The following is a 19,702-nucleotide window of genomic DNA, read 5'->3' as shown; positions in this document are numbered from 1 at the left end:
TGTATAAACTCAGCTTTTGCTAGACTATGCAGTTCATGCTGCCTGCTCTGATGTTTTTCAGAGGAAGAACAGACCTTTCCCTGACCAGAAAAGAGACACCTGATGGCTAGAAGTCCTGCTCAAGATCACACAAGAAGTTTGACCAATATCCTGCTTTATAAGACAAGAAACAGTGTTTGCCCAGTAAGGAGTGTGGAAATGGGAGGAAATGGTGATAATAATTTTGATTGTCACATGCTCACCTATGGAGTTTGTCACAAACCCCTATGGAGACCGAGAGCTGCAGTGTTCACAAGTGACCAGTCTCAAGCCCACTATCCTGCAAAAGCACAACTAGCTCTGACAGAAGTAAGCATTAAACAGTGTCTGCTAGCAGCCAGTGACATCCAGGGGGTCCTGTCCCTGCTCAGGGGAGCTGTCATGAGCCCATCAAAACATTGTACTGCTGCTTGTGTATACTGAAGATACAGCCAGGCACCTCTGCTAACATGTGCTCCCCAGCAGCAGGGGAACAGGCGTCTGCTACAAGAGGAGCTCTTCTCTGTGTGGCAGTAGTAGCACTTGGTAGGTTGTGGCAGAGGCTAATACAGTGGTGTCTCATAAACTCTAGCTTCTGCACAGGAAACAAAACTTGTGAGCTTTCTGAGATCCACACTGAACACACCTCATGTAATGCTGGTATCCCTGGTACCAGCACCACAAGCAAAAGGCAAGGTACCATAATTCTTCTGGAAGATTGAGATGCTTGCGCACGTTGCCTCATAAATCAACGCACGTGACTTTGTTCTGTTATTAATGGCAGCAACCACCAGAGAAGAAATAGCATGTCTAAGAAAGTGCCCAAGAATGCAAGTGTTTTAGGCATATACAAAAGCGTAACTCAAATCTTGAAGAGACCCGCCTTTGCTGCAGAGCACATGCTGACTCTTCCACCATCTCCCTCATTTCAAAACAAGTGGTCATTCCCATTTGCACAAATGAGTGATCAGGAATAGCCCAGATCTAATATACCCCATTAAATTGCTATTGATGTTAAGAGAAAAAAGTACTTTAATTGTGTGTGCCTTGAAAGAGAGAGAAAAGAAAAAACATTCACGATGGGCCACTACTACCACAATAAAGTTAAGAATAATTCATGGGATTGCAAAATAAGAAACATAATTTAGAGGGACCAATGAGTTCTCAGTGCTCAAATTCAGTACATAATTTTAAGAAAAGTTAAAACACATTTACCACAGTCATCAGGTAAAGCACTGTGTCTAATGCAGAGCATTTCCTACATCACTCTGAGCTGCCAACTTATTGGATAGGTTATGTTAGTGTCATGGGTTAAGCCCAGCCGGTAACTCAGAACCACACAGCTGCTCACTCACTCCCCTCTTCTTCCTACCCCTGCTCTCAGAGGGATGGGGAGGAGAATCGAAAGACTGTAACTCCCACAGGCTGAGAGAAGAACAGTCCAGTAACTAAGGTATAACACAAACCACTGCTGCTGCCACCAATGATAATAATGGTAAGGGAAATAACAAGGGAAGAGAATGCAACCGCTCACCACCCGCCAACTGATACCCAGCCTGACCTGAGCAGTGATCTGGGGCTTCTGGGTAACTGCCCCCAGTTTATATACTGGGCATGACGTGCTGTGGTATGGAATACCTCTTTGGTTAGTTTGGGTCAGGTGTCCTGTCTCTGCTTCCTCCTGGCTTCCCCTCATCCCTGGCAGAGCATGAGACTCAGAAAGTCCTTGGTCAGACCAAACATTTGAGCAGTAACTAAAAACATCGGTGTTATCAGCACTGTTCCCAGGCTGAAAGTCAAACACACAGCACTGCACCGGCTACTAAGGAGAAAAATGACTGCTACTGCTGAACCCAGGACAATTAGTAAATTTAGTTTGCAAGGGAGGTAAAGACAAGGAACAGGAAAAATGCACACTAGTTTTTCTGTGAGGATACAATAAGTTAGTTGTAAGTTAGTAATACTGCAATAGAATCATTGAAATTCAGCCCATCTACCAATAATGCAGGTTTCAGTACAGCGGGTGAAACAGAAGCAGGTGTGTGCCTGAGCTCTTACCGGGACTGGCTCAGACCTTGAGCCAGGCTGCGTTCCCGAATCCTTGTTTTCATCACTTCGTTATAATCACCAGTTTTGAAAATGGGATGAGCAAACCAACCTAATAAAAACTAAGCCAGGAAACAAGGAAGAATAATAAATTATGTATCAAAACAAGGGGTTTCTCTTTCATGTGCTGCTTTAGAACTTATAATGGACAGACACATAGAGATACCCAGGGATGCCCATTTAATGGCAGTAAATTTAATAAGCCTTTGTGACTCCAACCATATTTTGTCTCATTTCTGTTGCAACTCTACTGGCCACTAGAAGAGGATGATACGTTGCAGTGATGCCTTTGGCTCACCCTTTTCTTCCAGTAAGAGGCTAACCTGGTTTCTGGGTATCTGCAGCACCCACAGATGGAGTGTCACCATGAACAAACCCAGGACAGCAGGAAGAGCTGTGACCAGGTGTCTGTACCTGCAAGAATCGTTTGGCAGCACTGATGTCTTCCTGGTTGTGTGGGTTCCTTGGTTCTGCCCAGTCAGAGTTGATGGTGATAGAGATTAAACCTCCTTGCTTTGCCCGGTAGGTCTCATTGTAGAGGTGCCAGACTTCCGCATGGGCCTTTATTAAGTTGTGCCCCACCACGTAGGGAGCTCGCCCTGGTCGAATGGAAATGCCTGCAGACAGAGGCAGCAAAGGTGGTGGAGCAGCAGTTCCCGGCCCTCTCATTGGCTGCTTCTCAGGTCAGCACAACGCCCAGGACAGCCAGAACTGCGCACTAGTAAACAAGTAAATGTGCAGCCCCTGGTGCCCTTGGGCCCAGCCCTGGGATGAAATCACTGTTCCAGTAGAGACAGCTGAAGATGCAGCTGCAGTTGTGCAGGACACCGCATTGCCCCTTCCTCCCCCTGCAGTGGGACATGGGCTGGTTCAGCTCTCTGCCCATGCAAGGCTGCCAGCCCTGGCAACACGCTGCCAGTATGGAGAGCGGACAGCTGTGTTTTCAGGCCAGCTCCTGTCCCTCCACATCCTTCTACCCTACAGCCAAGCTTCACTTTCTTCCAGCCCTAACCCTTTTCCACAGTCCCTGGGGCTGGTCTGAAAATGGGTCTGCTCCAGGCAGCAAGTGTAATCTGGATGTTTCAGAGGAGCACTGGATTAGAGGAGTGGAAGGAAGATGGGTCTAGGAGGTGACAGGCAAAGTGAAAGCAGGACCTCTTCACCACACCACAGCAGACCCATGTATCCCCCTACCACACCGTCTTTCTTGCTCTGCCTTTGCAAGTCCCTCATGTCTACTCTGTGGCAGCATAAAACAGCTGTGCCTACAGTGCTGTGAAGGCTCTGAGGTTATGCCCAGTGGTCTTACCTGGAGCAGCTGTTCCAACACCATAACCAAAATATGCAGTGTTGTAGGGTTCATTGAGGGTTATCCAAAATTTCACTTTATCTCCCAGTCTCTGGAAAAGGAGCTCAGCATATTCCTTAAACCTCTGAACTATGGTATCATTCTCCCACCCACCAACGTTCTGCAGTGCCTGTGGGAGGTCCCAGTGGTAGATAGTTACCTGAAGGGAAAGACAGCAAGAGAAAGGACTCAACCAGTCACTCTTACTTTCTGAAATAAGCACAGCAATCTAGCCTCATATGAACATAAATAAACTGCGCTTTGATCTGCAGCTACCTGCTCCTAATGGTGTTTGAGTTTCCAGTGATCACTCATGCACTCAAATAAAATATGTTCTTGCCAGTTTTTCAGTTTCTTGAGGATGTGGGGAAATTACTTGAACTCTAAGGACTGCCTGATGGTGAAGAAAAGCCTTTACCAAAACCCACCACAACCTTGTGATCACAAGAATGTGTCAGTAAAGAACAGCTGTGCCTGCACCAAGTCTCTGATGAAATACAATCCAATGGAACACCTCTGCGGCTTGGTACATCCATTGCACCAGTCTAGAGCACGGCCATGAAGGCGCAGGTTTGCTAAGGCATTATCTGAGGGATGGATGGAAACACATGCATGTGCTCTAAGCATCAGACTTGGGTTTTGCCGTCTTTTAGTTACTTGAAAGTTCCATTTTCAGTTACCTGAGGCATGATGTTAGCTGCCAGAAGAGCATCAATAAGCCTTTCATAGTAGTTCAGTCCCATTTCATTGATGTATCTGGTGGTCCCATCTGGGAGAACGCGGGACCAGGAGATTGAAAAGCGGTAGTGAGACACCTTGAGGCTTTTCAGCATTTCCACATCCTCCTCAATTTTGTGGTAGCTGTCACAAGCTACATCTCCATTGTGACCATTGCTGATTTTCAAGGGAGTGTGAGAAAACTGATCCCAAATACTTAGTCCTTTCCCATCTTCTCTCCACCCTCCCTCAACCTGTAGTAGAAGATAGGGGAATATTGTCAGTAAACTCCAAATACAGGTCTTGGCCCAGCAAAGAATTCAGCCTGCTAGTCTTTGCAGCATTACACAGTATTTTGACTTATCAGCAAGACTAAAAATAGCAATGGTTTTGCTGTATCAAACTAGTAAGACCTCTTGGGCCTCAAGGCAAGACGCATTAGCAAAGCACAATGTCACAGACCAGGCATTGTTTCAGTTCACCTGCTGCTTCATGTTGGCTGCCTCTTCTGAAGTCCATGCTGCTGTCTCAATTTCTGTGGTATAATTATGCCCTATAAACATCTCCAAGTTCCTCCCTTTTACAGCAGTTGCTACATTAACCCTCAACTGCAGTAAAACTTAATGTTCAAAAAGCTGTAGGTGTCTCATACAAAATGAATTAACTGTCCACAGACAGTTTAAAACTCCATCTCCGTTTCCTAACCTGATACGCTGAAGTTGCTACACTCCACCAAAAGTTCTTTGGAAACTCTCCATATAAAAACTCATCTTCTTTTGGCATTGGGATACCATTATTGCGGATGATTTCTGCATAGTACACAGCAGAGCGCTTTGGGGTTCTTGGCCTGCTGGGATTGTCAAAGTCAACCTGGTGCAATCCGAATTTTGGATCATAACCATTCAGCCATTCAAAGTCATCCATAAAAGACCAAGCATTATATCCTCTCAGATTCACATTATCCAAATGGTAAGCTGAAAGATCAGAAACAAATGGAAAAGCATCAGTGGTATAATCATACATTAAACGAACTACATGGAATTCACATGCAAGCATATCCATCTTCTAGCTTCATAAAGCTGGCACTCATCAACTAAGATCATTAACAGACATGCAAAGGAGATCAGAAAAAGAAACATCTCATGTTCAGAATACTTGAAGGCTGACATCAACCACTTTTTAAAACTACTCTTCAGAGGAATGAAGTAAGGAGGAATCTAGAGAGGAGATTACATACACAACACCAACAGAACAATAGCAAACACAGGTACCTTTTAAAGTTTCATCAATGTATGTTTTGTAGTAAAATATCCTGGTATTGTCATCAACATCTGATGTGGTCTTTACCCCCACCCCGTTCTCAATTATATATATTGGGGGATTTTCATATTCTTCTTTGATCCAGTTCAGTAGCCTCCTCAGCCCCCAAGCCACAGCCCGCTGGTCAGAAATAGCAGAGGAAGGCCAGGAGCTGTCAACACTTGTTGAGACTTCCTGGTCATACTCATAAGAGAAGGGCCTCAACCGGGTCACTGCATGGGTTACAATTTTGGAGGTGTAGGTGTTGAAGCAGAACACATCTGCTGTGCCCCTGATGTATTCGCGCTCCTCTGCTGTGAAAACTGGTAGGCGAGATGATGGCAGGTTCTGGAGCTCACTCCTGTTCCCAACTTTCCACTTCATGACCTCGGGGTAGTCCCCATTTTTGAAAATCGGGTGTGTAAACCACCCCACCAGGAACTGCAGGTGCCTGTCTGCAGCTTCTATGTCCCTAGGGTCGCTTGGTGTCTTCGGCTCAACCCACTCAATGTTGGGACACAAAGTAATGACCCCTCCCTGACTTGCTCTGTATTTGTCATCGTATGTGTGGTAGACCCTGGCATGAGCTTTCAGTAAGATGTGGGCAACCCTGTAGGGAGCACTGCCAGGGTCATTGATGTTGGGTGGAAATGTCCCAAGGCCGTAGCTGACCCATGCAATGACTTGGGGTTCATTAAGAGTAATCCAGAACTTCACCCTGTCCCCAAAGGTCTGGAAACAGAAGTCTGCGAAACTATCAAACAGGTCAATCAGCGTGCTGTTCTCCCAGCCACCAATGTCCTGGAGAGCTTGCGGAAGGTCCCAGTGGTAGAGAGTGACGATTGGCATGATGTTGTTTGCAACCAGTCCATCAATAAGACGGTTATAGTAGTCAACTCCATGGCTATTTATTGAGTTATTCCTTCCGCTGGGGAAAATTCGAGACCAGGACAGGGAGAAATGATAGTTCTTTACCCCTAAGGCTCTCAGCAGGTAGATATCTTCTTCCACCTTGTTGTAGCTATCACAAGCTACGTCTCCAGTGTCGTTATTCTTGATATTCCCTGGGATATGGGTGAAATTATCCCAAATGCTGGGTCCTTTGCCATCAGCATCCCAACCTCCCTCTATCTGGTAGGCAGAAGAAGACACACCCCATGAAAAGTCCTCTGGGAATGTCCCATAAAAGTATGTGTCCCTTTCAAAGTTCGCTTGAGATGAAAACTTCTGCCAGACAACTTTTGCCTTGGAGGGAACTTCTGATGCTGGCAAATTTGGCAACTTGGATGGCACAGGAAGGTCAGACACTGCCGGTGTAGTAAATCTGTCCAAGACTTCGGGTGGGAAACGATTTTTTTCAATAATACTGGAATAGAAATAAGCAGATGCCTTGGGAGTCCTTGGTCTGTTGCTATCTTCAAAATTCACATGATGCAGCCCAAATTTTAGGCTGTACCCCACTGGGCCTTCAAAGCCATCAATGAGGGATCGAGCCATGTATGACCGAACATCAACTCCATCTAGTTTTACCGCTGTCACAGGAACAGTTAAAGACATTGTTATTCATTTATTCATCTTCTGAACACAGCACAGCACAACATAAGCACTGCAACCGAGGGCAACTGTTAAACCAAACATCTGCAAATGGTCTTTTAGGCAAAAAGCCCCACCAAATTTGTGCCACTGATACCCCTTTCCCCCTGTGTTTTCAAGCACATTCTATTAATTTAGGTATATGGTACACTTTTACATTTAACACTATAGCTAAACTGAAACAGTATGTGTATTTAGTGCTTGTCTATCTTCCCTGAGCACAGGAGAGTTTCTTTCATCAGAACAGCCTATCTAATAGCAGCAGAGGCAAGTCCAGCCTCACACTGCCTACAAAAAAAGCACTGAATAGCTCTCAATCCAGAAAAGTTCACTTCCCGTATGCAATCCATCTTCTTTACTTCTTCTGATGCATAACAATGCTAAATTGTGTTTTCTGTAGCTCTTTTAACACTTCTATCAGCATGTGAAGAACTAGATCAAGAAGATCAAATGCTGTATCCTGATCACCAACCTATCTGATACAGCATATTTAATGAATTCTTCCCATCAGTATTGGTTTGTGTATGCCAAGAGAGTATCAATCAGTCACATCTCTATTTGAAATCTCAAATCTCTATACCTGTCTAGAACTTCAGTCAACAATACTATTTTTACATCAATTGATACACAGTTTGCAATGACACAAGCATACCTTGAACCTTGCTCAAAATGACTGAGATGATATAAATATCTCCCTAAAACAAAATCTAACCTGAAATAGTCCAGGATGCTGTCAGTTAGATCTGCTTAATCAGTAAAGACAGTCCTGACCTATGAGATCTCTACAGGTGAGATCCTGCCCACTGGCAAATCATCTTCACGGAAGCTGAAGTATAAACGCTGTTCTCACAGAGGGACTGATTATAGGGTCCAGGCTACATTAACCCACATATACAAAAAACCTACTCCCATATCTAACAGAGTTCCATATCTGGACACCAGATAGGCTGAAGTATATGAGGTCACACTGCATACAAAATAGGCAGCTGACCTTACATCACTGCGCAATGGTGACATTTTAAAGTTAACCACCATGGAAGGGATAGAATAAACTAGCTGCCATTAAAAAGATGTATGTATATTAGATTTCTCCATACCTTTTAGAGCCTCATTGATGTACCGGTGGAAATAATCCACTCGCAGTGTGTCATTAATAAGATCCCCTGAGTCTTTTGTCGGCATACCATTTCCTGCTATGTAAATTGGGATCTTTGACCCTGTATATTCCTGGGACACAAACTTCAGCAGCCTTCTTAATCCCCAAGGGACCACATGGATCCAAGAAGAGGCGGTCTGTGGCCAAGAAGGATCTACATGCAAGGAGAAGTTCCCGATGTTCTTGTAGTCTGGTGTACAGGTCCCATTAGTCACAGCACTGACCAGGTGGGAAGTGTAATGGGAAAGACCAAAAAAATCTGCAGTCCCTTTCACCCAGGACTTCTCCTCCTCTGTAAACAAAGGTAGCTGTGCAACTGCTGTGGAGCACTGCTGGTTTACTTCCTGGATCTGAGACTTCAGGATATCTGGGTAATCACCATTAACAAATACAGGGTGAGCAAACCAGCCTAGCATGAACTGCAGGTACCTCTCAGATGCCCTCACATCCTCAGAGTTGGTTGGAGTCTTCGGTTCAGCCCAATCTGAATTCAGCACCAGCCCCACCTTTCCCAGCTGCTGAGAACGGTATTTGTCATTGTACAAGTGCCAGACCTTGGCATGAGCCTTGAGAATTGTGTGAGCCACCTGGGGAAAGAACACAGAGGAATATGTGTCACACTGCTTTGCACAAGAACTCTTAAGCATTTGGATTAATGCCACATAATGTTATCTCCATTCAAAAGAAAAAACATTAACAAAACAACCATAGCCAGAGAGCGCAGTGGATTTGGAATAAACAGAAGAATCTGGCTATCCATCAACACCAGCTTTCCGAATAGAAAAAATAACACCATCTAGCATAACTAATCAAATTTTTGCAAGCATCATAAATCCAACAAGCAAATAGTTGTCTCAAAGGCCACATTAGGCTTAAAGTACAGAACCATTAGAGGAAAACAACACAACAATAGCAGCTGCAGTATCCCAGTTATTCCTGTGTTCCTACCTTGAAAGATGCTACTCCTGGGTCAGTGATTCCTGGAGGATGCTCACCGGTGCCATAGCCAGCATAGCTGATAACCCAAGGCTCATGGAAAGTAATCCAGAACTTGACCCGATCCCCAAAAGTAGAGAAGCAGAAGTCTGCATAATTTACAAAAGTATCTATAATACTGTCATTCTGCCAGCCACCAAGAACCTGAAGAGCTTGTGGGAGGTCCCAGTGGAAGAGAGTCACCATGGGCTCAATGTTAGAGTCCAGCAACCTGTTAATTAATTCGCTGTAATAATCAACACCTTTGGAGTTGATGGTCTTGTTGGTACCATCAGGAAAAATTCTAGGCCAGGATACAGAAAACTTGTACATTTGGGGATGGAGACCCCTAAGCAGATAAACATCATAGCTGGTTTTGTAGTAGCTGTCACATGCCACGTCTGCTGTTTGGTTCATGTCGACATGACCTGTGTGCCCAAACTGATCCCAGATGCTCTCTCCTTTCCCATCCTCTGCCCAAGCTCCTTCAATGTTAAAGGCACCTGTGCACGTGCCCCAGAGGAAACCCCTTGGGAAAACATCTTGCAGAAAAGAATCCCTCTCCAATTCAGACTGCTTAGCAAACATTTCCCAAACTGTTTGATAGGAGGAGAGAGGGGCAAGAACAGCATCTTGGACCTCCTGTAGAGCATTTGTTTTGCTGCAAACAAAATGAAAATAAGTTAAAACCTCCAGGGTGGATACTAGTGCCACAGAACTTGCAAGCACAGAGGATAAAAGAATTGCTTGCTTCCCATTCAGCTCATATGGGCTGCTTAGGGTATAGTCTCTTTGTCATCTGGTCAGTCCAACCTACTGCCATACAGCTAGATGAAGGTGGAGTGCAAATTGCTAACTGCAGAGCAGCTCAAGGGCTATACAGCCAATGCATTTCCTTGCAGGTAAATTCTCATAATTCACTATAGCTAGGGCAAAGATGCAAACAAAACCCTTGCAGTATGTAGCAACTTAACAAGCTACAACAGCTCTCACAAGTTTCCACGGGACAATGACACCTCCCACATTTCTGTAGGCCCAGCTGGCTTGTCCTCTAGAAAGGCCTCTGTTGTATTTATTTATTTACTTAATTTTAATTATTTTCCTCTTGAAAAGTGCAGAAGGCTTGGAGAAGTACTTATCTATTGGCTTGAAGGTGCAATTTGGGTAGCAAAGGATGAGAGTGGAAGAGGATTACATTGCTTGTAATAGCAAGAGACTGGGCTCATCAGAAAGACATTTCTTTCCAGTCCTTTCAGGAACCAACGGCAGACACCAAGCTGCGTGGTTTGGTTGATACACTGGAGGGAAGGAATGCCACCCAGAGGAACCTTAATATGTTTGTGAGGTGGGCTGATGTCAGCCTTATGAAGTTTAACCATGACAAGTGCAAGGTCCTACACCTGGGTCGGAGCAATCCCAGGCACAGCTACAGGCTGGGCAAAGAAGAGATTCAGAGCGGCTCTGCAGAGAAGGATTTGGGGGTGTTGGTTGGTGAGAAACTGAACATGAGCCGCCTTCAGTGTGCACTTTGCAGCCCAGGGCTGTATCAAAAGCAGTGTGACCAGCAGGTCGAAGGAGGTGATCCTGCCCCTCTACTCTGCTCTCATGAGACCTCACTTGGAGTATTGTGTGCAGTTCTGGTGTCCTCAACATGAAAAGGACATGGAACTGTTGGAACAAGTCCAGAGGAGGGCCACGAGGATGATCAGGGGACTGTATGAAGACAGGCTGAGAAAGTTGGGGCTGTTTAGCCTGGAGAAGAGAAGGCTGCATGGAGACCTCATAGCAGCCTTCTAGCATCTGAAGGGGGCCTATAGGGATGCTGGGAGGGACTCTTCATTGAGGACTGTAGTGATAGGACAAGGGGTAACGGGTTAAAACTTAAACAGGGGAAGTTTATATTGGATACAAGGAGGAAGTTCTTTACTGTAAGGGTGGTGAGGCACTGGAATGGGTTGCCCAGGGAGGCTGTGAATTCTCCATCCCTCGCAGTGTTCAAGGTTGGGCTGGACAGAGCCTTGGGTGACATGGTTTAGTGTGAGGTGCCCCTGCCCATGGCAGGGGGGTTGGAACTTGATGATCTTAAGGTCCTTTCCAACCCTAACTATTCTATGATTCTATGACTTTACCACTAAAACTGTGTTGTGTCTGCCTGCACACACATTTCTAGAGGAGACCATCTGATTTAAGGGACAACAGTTGTACCTTAAAACATGAGATGAGAAGTTCAAGAATTCAGTAACATCATACCCAATCGTACGTGTCTTTTCTTTATTAATAGCTGAAAAAAAAAAAAAAAAGACAGACTTAGTCACAATACAGATGCCATAGGCTGCACGACACTACTTGCACATACAGTTACACCTTTAGAAACAAGATGTTTTTCATAACTAGTATTTTTCTCAGAACAAACATGTTGAATTTCTATTAGATATTTATAATTTCATGTAAAAAATAGATCAAGTCCCACTGCTAACCTAGCACTGCAAAGTCCACCACTAAACCCTGTCCCTAAACCATGATCTACATGTCATCTAAATACCTCCAGGGATGGTGACTCCACCACTTCCCTGGGCAGCCTATTCCGACAGCTTGACAACCCTTTCAGGGAAGAATTTTTTCCTAATATCCAATATAAACTTCTGAGACTGATGAAAATGATTTAGAGCTTTGGGGAAGAAAAATTCCAGCTTCTGGCTCTCTACCCACCACCCACCCTTAATTTTCCAAGAAGGCAATGAAAGAAACCAGAGTTATTTCATCTAATAGCAGTGTTCTGGGCTGAACAATTTTTAATTTCCCCTATAATTTGCCATGGAGATGTTTTTAACTAAGCTCTGCTCCTCCTCAAAATACGTCACTCACCTGTGACAATGGCAGCTACTGGTATGAAAGGATTCTCTTCCACGGAACCACAATCAAGGAGCTTCAGACTAAAAACCAAGATGTCCGTGTCCTTCCAGACATTCTGCAAAATCAGAAGTCAGAGACATGTCTGAAAACAAGCATCAGCCAGCTAGTAAAAGCATGCTCTTGGTATTTGTTGCTTTCAACACAGAATAGGAAATACTTAGAAGACTGACAATTGGTCATAAAGTTCTTTGAAGTTAAATTAATAAATCAAGAGAGTAAGCATTAACTACCACCTATTATTTTTCTCTGGTTCAAAAATGCATAATGCAAATCAAAGCGTAAACCCCCAAAACCCAGTGTCTGACCTGTCATTGAAAAGGCACAAGGAACAACGTCTTTTTCTGGAAGCTTACTTAGTAAGAATCTATTGCCATAAATTGCGCACTCCAGGTTGAGTAACCGCAGCATGCTGGGACCCTAAAGAGAATGAGTCACATGGGTAGCTGCTCATCCTGCTGAACAGTTGCTGGATGACTCTGGTCTTAAGGATTAAGAATGCAGCTCATCCATTAAACTACCACAGGTTTAATATTAGGTACTAGACTATAACTGACATTGTTGCTGTGATCTAATCCTTTCACAAACTCATCTTCATGAACATTTCTAGCACTGCCTTTACTGAGTTGGAGGTATGAAGCTTGGTGGCACTACTGCAGAACGCTAGCATAAAATAGTGTCTAAGTACATAGGTATTAGCAGCTTGTAAAACACGATGTGAGAGAGGTTTTTCAGACCTGGACAAAACCATGATGCCATTCTAGTTGTTAACGTATCAATAATGAGTACTGACCAAGATGATCCTTTCCAGCACTCTTGAACACCCGTTTTTAAGTCAGAATAACAACAGAGAAGCAAGCGAACACTATGAAGCTGTACCCTAGTGTAGCTGCTGTCTGACCTCTTGCAGCAGATTGGAATGTTTAGACATGCATCAAGAAACATGAAATCCCCCTTATATTTATGGTCATCTGCTGCTATAATTTAACACCATGCATAATGTTACCTGGAATTCATTCAATTTCTTGTAGAAATCTGTTTTGTTTCCACAACCATACTGGAGGCTGAGAGACAGAAAGTCTACTGAATCCTGGAAACAAGAAAAGGAAAAGAATCATCCTAAAATAAAATGTATTTTTTGCAGGTATTAGATTAAAAGCATATAAAATTGTGAAATGTCTGATAAAGTTATTGGGGAGCTCTGGACAATATGACGAGTACAAGCTGGATACTGTATGGCAAGATGCATGCTCTCTTTCTAAACAAAGTAAAATATAAACAGCTAAGTGAAATTTTGAGAGCATTTTATGAATTTAATGATCAAGAACAATGTCCTGCAGTTTCCCCAGCCGGGAAGTAAGGATGCAGAAGAAAGGAAGGAGTACATCTGCGATTACCTGCCTCCCACTCTCTCCTGTCAAGAAGTGAACATCACACAGCTGTACTTTGTGGGGAAGTAACACATGTGAGCTTGGGGACTGCAAACAAAATTCCAGAGAGAAGAACTTCATTTTTCAAAAGGGTGTAATTAACAGGAGCAATCCTCACAATGTACTTATTTAATAGATAATGGATATCTTGCTCTGTTATTCATACTCTTCTGTTTTAAGAACTAGGGTCTCAATGTCTGCACATGGAAATACATGTAAAAGTTCTGCCCAGTGTGAAGATGAACGTAAACAGCATCACCTTATTGGGTAGACAAAATCCACAGCTGTGCAGCTACAAATGTCACACAGGGCAGTATTTCAGTGATTAGTAAGCTGAAAGATTGCTGTATTCCAGTAACATGCACCAACCAAATGCTTGCGCTGCAAGGATCTACATGTATAATTCTATATTTTATATATTATATATATATTTATATATTTTATGAATTTAATATTAATATTTTAGGGTTTTTTTAATTAGTAAGAGTGTCTATGATTAATCAGACAGAGAAACCTTTGCAAGTATGTGATTTAGATAGGCCTTATCAATAATCATTTGGGGAAAGTCCACTGCAGAAATGTTTAACCATTCCAAACTACAAGCATTATCCCACTAGCAGTTATTAAGTTCAAGGGAATTGTGCCAACTGATGAAGTTGGAAAATAAAAACCTGATAAGGTTTCAGTTTATTTTTCAGTCCAAGGTTTTCTTCTAGTTTAGTCAGCCCATGTAATATACCTTTCCTCTCCCTACAAACCACACCTCGCTTGTATCCTTGCGATGGCATGCCTAGAACATTGCTTACCATATTACTAAATTTTGAAGGATTGTGAATAAAAGAAAAAATCCTGCGCTGTCATTTGTTCACTTTATCCTACATCAACATCCTCCAGGTGAAGACAACTACAAACAATGAGTTTGGTCTTTACAGAAAGGATGTCATGATCTTTGTAGAGCTTATGTTCTCCTCATGTCATCCCCATGCAGCTAGATCACTTTTAGCACAGCTCAGTCTGTGTTTTAACATAATAAAGTAGATTTTTAAAATAGCAGTTATTTAAAATAAAGTATTTATTCCTTTGGTGGTGCTTTAAGTAGACTTGCAAAGAAAATTACGATGGCTACACTTTTTGCAAACACCTTGTCATTTAAGAATGGATACTGCTAAAATTGCCAATGATGAGAGCAAATATGTCTCCATACATCTTAATCAGTGCTTACTACCCAAGAAAAGATGCTGAAGTAATTTTTAAAATCAGTGAGCTAATCAAATAAGTAAAATTTAACAAATTGGTCAGTTGGTTAACTTGCTAAAATTCTAATTGGCCGCAGGTCACTTGATCCCATACATAAAAAAACCAAGTCAAATCAAATCAAATTCATACAATTCTGGAAATAATTTCATTGAGGTATTACCTGAAGAGAAACTGAAAGCAATTCTGATGAAGCACTATCCAAGGCATGACCCATTCCTAAGGCAATGGACAGCTTTCCATCTTGAAAAAGAAAGAGGCAGTCCCTTAGTAAGATGATAAGGGGAAATAAAAAACTTCAGTTCATTCAATTATTTTAAAATCAGTTGGAAATTTTTAAAGATGTGAAACATCAGACAGTGCCACAGGTGGCTGATTTCAGATACCCACTACAATTCTAAAGGAGATTTGAAGAAGGTAGGAATTCAAAGGCAGAATTCAAGGAGTCTTATCACTAAATCTTATCATGACTGCTCATCTGAGCACTGCTGGCTGCAGGAAGGTAGATCTGAATACAGCTCTCCAGTGGGTGCTCTTCCACTCTGTGCATAATTATAAGGAGTATCTTTTATTTTCACGCCTTTGAGGTGGTTCTACAGTGGTTATTTTTTATATCCATTGTGCTGGATGCGAGGAACCTGGGGGGACATGTTGTGGGAGCAAAGCTGGACAACTTCTTAGGGCTACCACCAGGTAGGGTGAGCTGTACTGCAAAGTATTCCTGACAAATGCAAGAACTAAAAATAAATGAATTAATTTATTTTTATTTTAAATTATGAGACTGCCAGCTCTACCAGTTATCTGCCTGGGACAGAAAAACTCCAGCCCTGAAGGAGGCACTCCTCAGAGGACAGCAGGTTGGAATATCCCAGGCATCCACAGGAGAGGTGAAATTCTCTTGCTCTGTGTAACACAGGTACAGTAAAGATTTAATTACTTTAAAACCCCAGTATCTGCAATGAGGAAAGTCAAACAAAGGACATTGCAGATTTCCTCACCCTATTGCTATCTCACAGGAGACTTCTTGTGCCTTGATTCTTCATGGTTTGAGGTATATTTAGGAATTTTTTAGTCTTTCCTCTGGGGGTCAGGAAGAAATACACAAAAATACTTTCTTATCTACAAAACAGATTGATTATTATGACTTTGCCATCTTACACACACACACACGAAAAATAGAGTAAGGCTGGATCTGAGTAATTTTAAAGTAATTTGTAACTTAGGTTACAAATAGAGGTAATTGTCATTTTAAGCAACATTTTAAGCAAACTGTGTTTCATGTTAAGTTTTTAAATCAACTTTTTATAGTTAAATAACTTCCCTTTGATTAAATGAGAAATGTAATTTTAAACCATGACCAGTTTTGTTTGATTGGATTTTATCAATAAATTTGCAAAGATTTCCATATTTTGGGAGGAAGGCTGATAGTTGAATTTGACCTTGACTCTTCAGCTAGATCTGGACCTCCAAAGCTGTATTCCTTGGGAACACATCATGTGTTAACGAAAAAGCCTGCATTCATCACACAGATTATAGCACAGCTGCTGACTGATGGCATGATCTTCCTCTCCTAGCTGAAATGGTAGCAATTGCAATCCCAGTATTCAATGACATTGAAATAAGGTTTTAAAAATGAGACGAGTGGGCAGGGATCAAAGGTTCTTCGTAAGTCTCAGTTCCACATTTGTTGTTATATGAACAGTTAATCAGGTGCATCTGCTGGTCTTTAAATTAAGAGCACATGGACAACTGTGAAAAACTGAGAAAAAGCATATAGAAGTATTATAACGTGTGGGTTTGAAGTACTGGTTTCTGCTGCTCAAATTAACTGGAGGCTATTTAAAACTCCCCTGATGCTTAAAAGATTAACTATAAATATGCACGCATACACATATATATTGTCCCTAACTACTTTGGCAATAATTTCCAGTAAAATACAGTTATCAGTAAATTATAAACCAATTATCAACATAAAGGATTTGAAGGACTCTTCAAGGATTTCTAAGAAATTCTGAAACCACTGATAGCATATTCACACAAAGATTGGATGTAGCAGTTGCCATTTAATCTCATCACAAAATGTCTGTGAAAAGGTCACATAGAAACAATCCCTCTCCCCATTCTCCTTACTTGCTGGTGCATATTTCTCATGGTAGATGGTGTAAGCTCTTTGATGAGCTGCAGCTAGGGCCCAGGCTCGGTACTGGGGGTCATCATAAGGCAGGCTTTTAAGGACATCTGGCAGGTCACTGAAGGTGAGCCACACGTCAACCAGGTCCCCAAAAACACGGAAGCTGAACTCAGCATATTCCACAAAAAGGTCAGCAAAAGCATTGGCTTTCCAACCCATGGCCTGTGCAGCCACAGCACCAGGGACATGCTGGTGATGCAGAACTACCACTCCCCTGAGCTCTGCGGCAACCAGGGTCTCAAGCAGCTTCTGGTAGCATTGCACTTGAGCTTCATCCGGCTTCCTGGCATCCCCCGCGGGAAGAATGTGTGCCCATGGAAGGAAGACTTTGTAGTGCGTCACCCCGATCTCATGAAGGTGGGAGAAGTACTGCAGCAGCTCAGAAGCCACAAGATCTTGCTGGCAAAGGTAACCATGGGCTTCAGCCACAGCAGGGCCCTGCTCTTTCTTGGATAGGACTTGGTCCTGCAAATACAATCTATTTACAAACTCACTGGGTAGAGGTCCTGCAATGGCGATAAAATCCTGAGCAAATTTCCTATCTATCGCAAGGCTGAGAGAGATTAACAGAAAGAAGTAGACTGTTTTACACATCAGCTCCATTTCTGCAACTGCTTCAGAAACTTATCCCACACTACTTATATTACAGTACAAGTAATATTTAACTGGAATTATCTATTTCACTGATAAATGTTCCTAGAATTAGCTGACACTAGATATGGTAACGAACTGTAACAAATCAGGACCTTTAATCAAAAGATGCACAAATGGATGAATACAAAAAACACTGTCAGACACTGAGTTGGAATGAGGTCATGTGGAAACCATTTTCTGAAATGTTCAGGTTCCCCTTTAAACTTGACATCAATTGACATGTGCTGATACTGCTTCCATTTTAGGGGAAGATAAAATAAATAGAGAATGCTTTTCATCACAGCTCAAAGAATGCAGGATCGCAAGAGGCAGGTTGTGCTCTAATTCTTGGGTGCATAAAGGAAATCTGAGATCTGGTAGCTCTCCCACTTGGAAAAATGGGTACTACGTGAACTCAGGCAGCAGCCACAATGTGCGTTCCAATGACATCAAGGAATTTGAACATGATTTTACTGCTTTCCAAAGTACTCCTTCCTTCAGCCTTGAAAACCTATGCACTCTCAGCAGGGTAGATATATACCTGAGGTAGATCACTTAGCTGAACTGCTGCGGGGAAGAGATAACTCGACTTTTCTACATTCAAATACAGCATAACTGAAGAGCTGAGAACATGTTGCCGAAATACAGAACATGTTTAGATCAACTAAACACAAAATTCTACATAACTGTATTGAAAAGTCAGTTCCATCTCCAAGTTTAATAACTGGCTTTTTATCTACAACTTACCTGGAATCATCTAGGCAGCTTATTTGCTCTGTCAAGCAATAGTATCTTTAAGTTATAGTAGAAAACATCTCTAAACATTTGCTATTACTCAAATAGCAGATCTTATAGCTTACACAGGGATTGTAATTGTGTACTCTGACCGTGGTTGATTCCTGGACTTTTCTTTTTTTAGGAACTCTTGAAAAGCTGAAAAACATTGCTGAAACGTTGTGCTTAGTGTTCTGAACAACTCTCGAATTACTCTCTCCCCCCACCCCATGTTGGAATACCAAGTTTGAACAGGAACTTTACAGCACCACCTGCTGCTTGTTCAGTAAAGTAGCGTAAACTCAGAAAGAAAACACCCCTTCTAGCCTATGAAGCACATACATAGAACTGGGGAAAGAGAAACAGGAAATATACTTTCTCCCATGTGACGAATTTTTATTATCAAACTAAGAGTGCAGGGAGGGAAGGGAGAAATACATAATGAAGCACAAACATCTTCCTGTTCATAAAGAAGCACAAACATCTTCCTGTCCTTGTTTTGAAAGTAAATGAGCAATACAGAACAACATCAAACTGTTGTTGCAGGTGGGCTGCGATTTTTAACAAAATATAGCATTTGCCAAGATACAGTTTATGAAAAAAGAAATAGTGAAGTTACTGCAGCCAGAGTTAGTGGTAACAAATATTTATGATTCTTTCCATTCCTTAAATGTAACTGTTATCCTTAATGATATGCTTAGTTAGACTAAAGCCTATTTCTCCAAAGCTGGGAGAGACTAACAGCAAAAAGACAAGTGCCTTAGGAACCAGCTTCACTTCTGGACCTGCTTCAGAAACAGTTATTTCACACTACCTATACTTAAAATATATAGCTTTGGTATCTTTCATGCTATTAGAAAACATGTCTTAGGTTCTGGTATCAGGCTAAGACAAATATTCAGGTATTTTTAATTCTTAATAGATTATTTAATAATCACATACCACACAGCAAATAAGTGATAACAACAGAAATTTAGTGTAAAAATTTCTTACGGAAAAATCCACAAACAAGTTTACCAATACAGTCTTAAATTTCCCTCACAAATGATGGCAGTTTTCAATTCACTTACAAGTTCAGATATTCATCAAGATGAGGGTTTCTGACCTCCTGACCCTAAGCTTTGCTTTGGGCTCGGCTATTTTCAATTTTCTATTTTACATATGCAACATGAGCATACACGTCTTTAGTCCATCTAAAAAGAAAGAGAAGTAATCAGAGTTTCTCATTACCCATTAATGGAAGGAAAAATCTTCATAAAAACTAGCATCTGTCACCCAAGAAATGTAATCTTTCTTAA

At 42.2% G+C, this 19,702-nt stretch overlaps 2 protein-coding genes across 3 annotated transcripts in view; one reads left to right on the top strand and one right to left on the bottom strand.

Moving 5' to 3' along the window:
- Positions 1 to 5,517, top strand: part of UBXN4 (UBX domain protein 4) — a 24,480-nt gene extending 18,963 nt beyond the window's left edge. For both annotated transcript variants that reach the window (XR_010610829.1, XM_065671299.1), the window contains one exon: positions 62 to 5,517. The gene's annotated coding sequence lies outside the window, so the exon portion shown is untranslated. The remainder of the gene's footprint in view (positions 1 to 61) is intronic.
- Positions 1 to 19,702, bottom strand: part of LCT (lactase) — a 23,432-nt gene extending 3,730 nt beyond the window's left edge. Inside the window, exons 1-13 of the mRNA XM_065671301.1 lie at positions 16,937 to 19,702; positions 14,970 to 15,049; positions 13,129 to 13,212; positions 12,078 to 12,180; positions 11,418 to 11,493; positions 9,186 to 9,873; positions 8,179 to 8,824; positions 5,461 to 7,020; positions 4,895 to 5,163; positions 4,153 to 4,443; positions 3,434 to 3,632; positions 2,539 to 2,741; positions 2,077 to 2,186 (exon numbers count right to left, since the gene is read on the bottom strand). Of these exons, the coding sequence (XP_065527373.1) occupies positions 2,077 to 2,186; positions 2,539 to 2,741; positions 3,434 to 3,632; positions 4,153 to 4,443; positions 4,895 to 5,163; positions 5,461 to 7,020; positions 8,179 to 8,824; positions 9,186 to 9,873; positions 11,418 to 11,493; positions 12,078 to 12,180; positions 13,129 to 13,212; positions 14,970 to 15,049; positions 16,937 to 17,600 (4,973 nt within the window). The 5' untranslated portion in view covers positions 17,601 to 19,702. The remainder of the gene's footprint in view (positions 1 to 2,076; positions 2,187 to 2,538; positions 2,742 to 3,433; positions 3,633 to 4,152; positions 4,444 to 4,894; positions 5,164 to 5,460; positions 7,021 to 8,178; positions 8,825 to 9,185; positions 9,874 to 11,417; positions 11,494 to 12,077; positions 12,181 to 13,128; positions 13,213 to 14,969; positions 15,050 to 16,936) is intronic.

The sequence above is a fragment of the Lathamus discolor genome, chromosome 3 (assembly GCF_037157495.1).
Source record: "Lathamus discolor isolate bLatDis1 chromosome 3, bLatDis1.hap1, whole genome shotgun sequence".
In the NCBI taxonomy this organism is placed as follows: Eukaryota; Metazoa; Chordata; class Aves; order Psittaciformes; family Psittacidae; genus Lathamus; species Lathamus discolor.
Note: the sequence above shows the minus strand (reverse complement) of the source record. Positions and strands in the feature narration are given on the sequence as shown.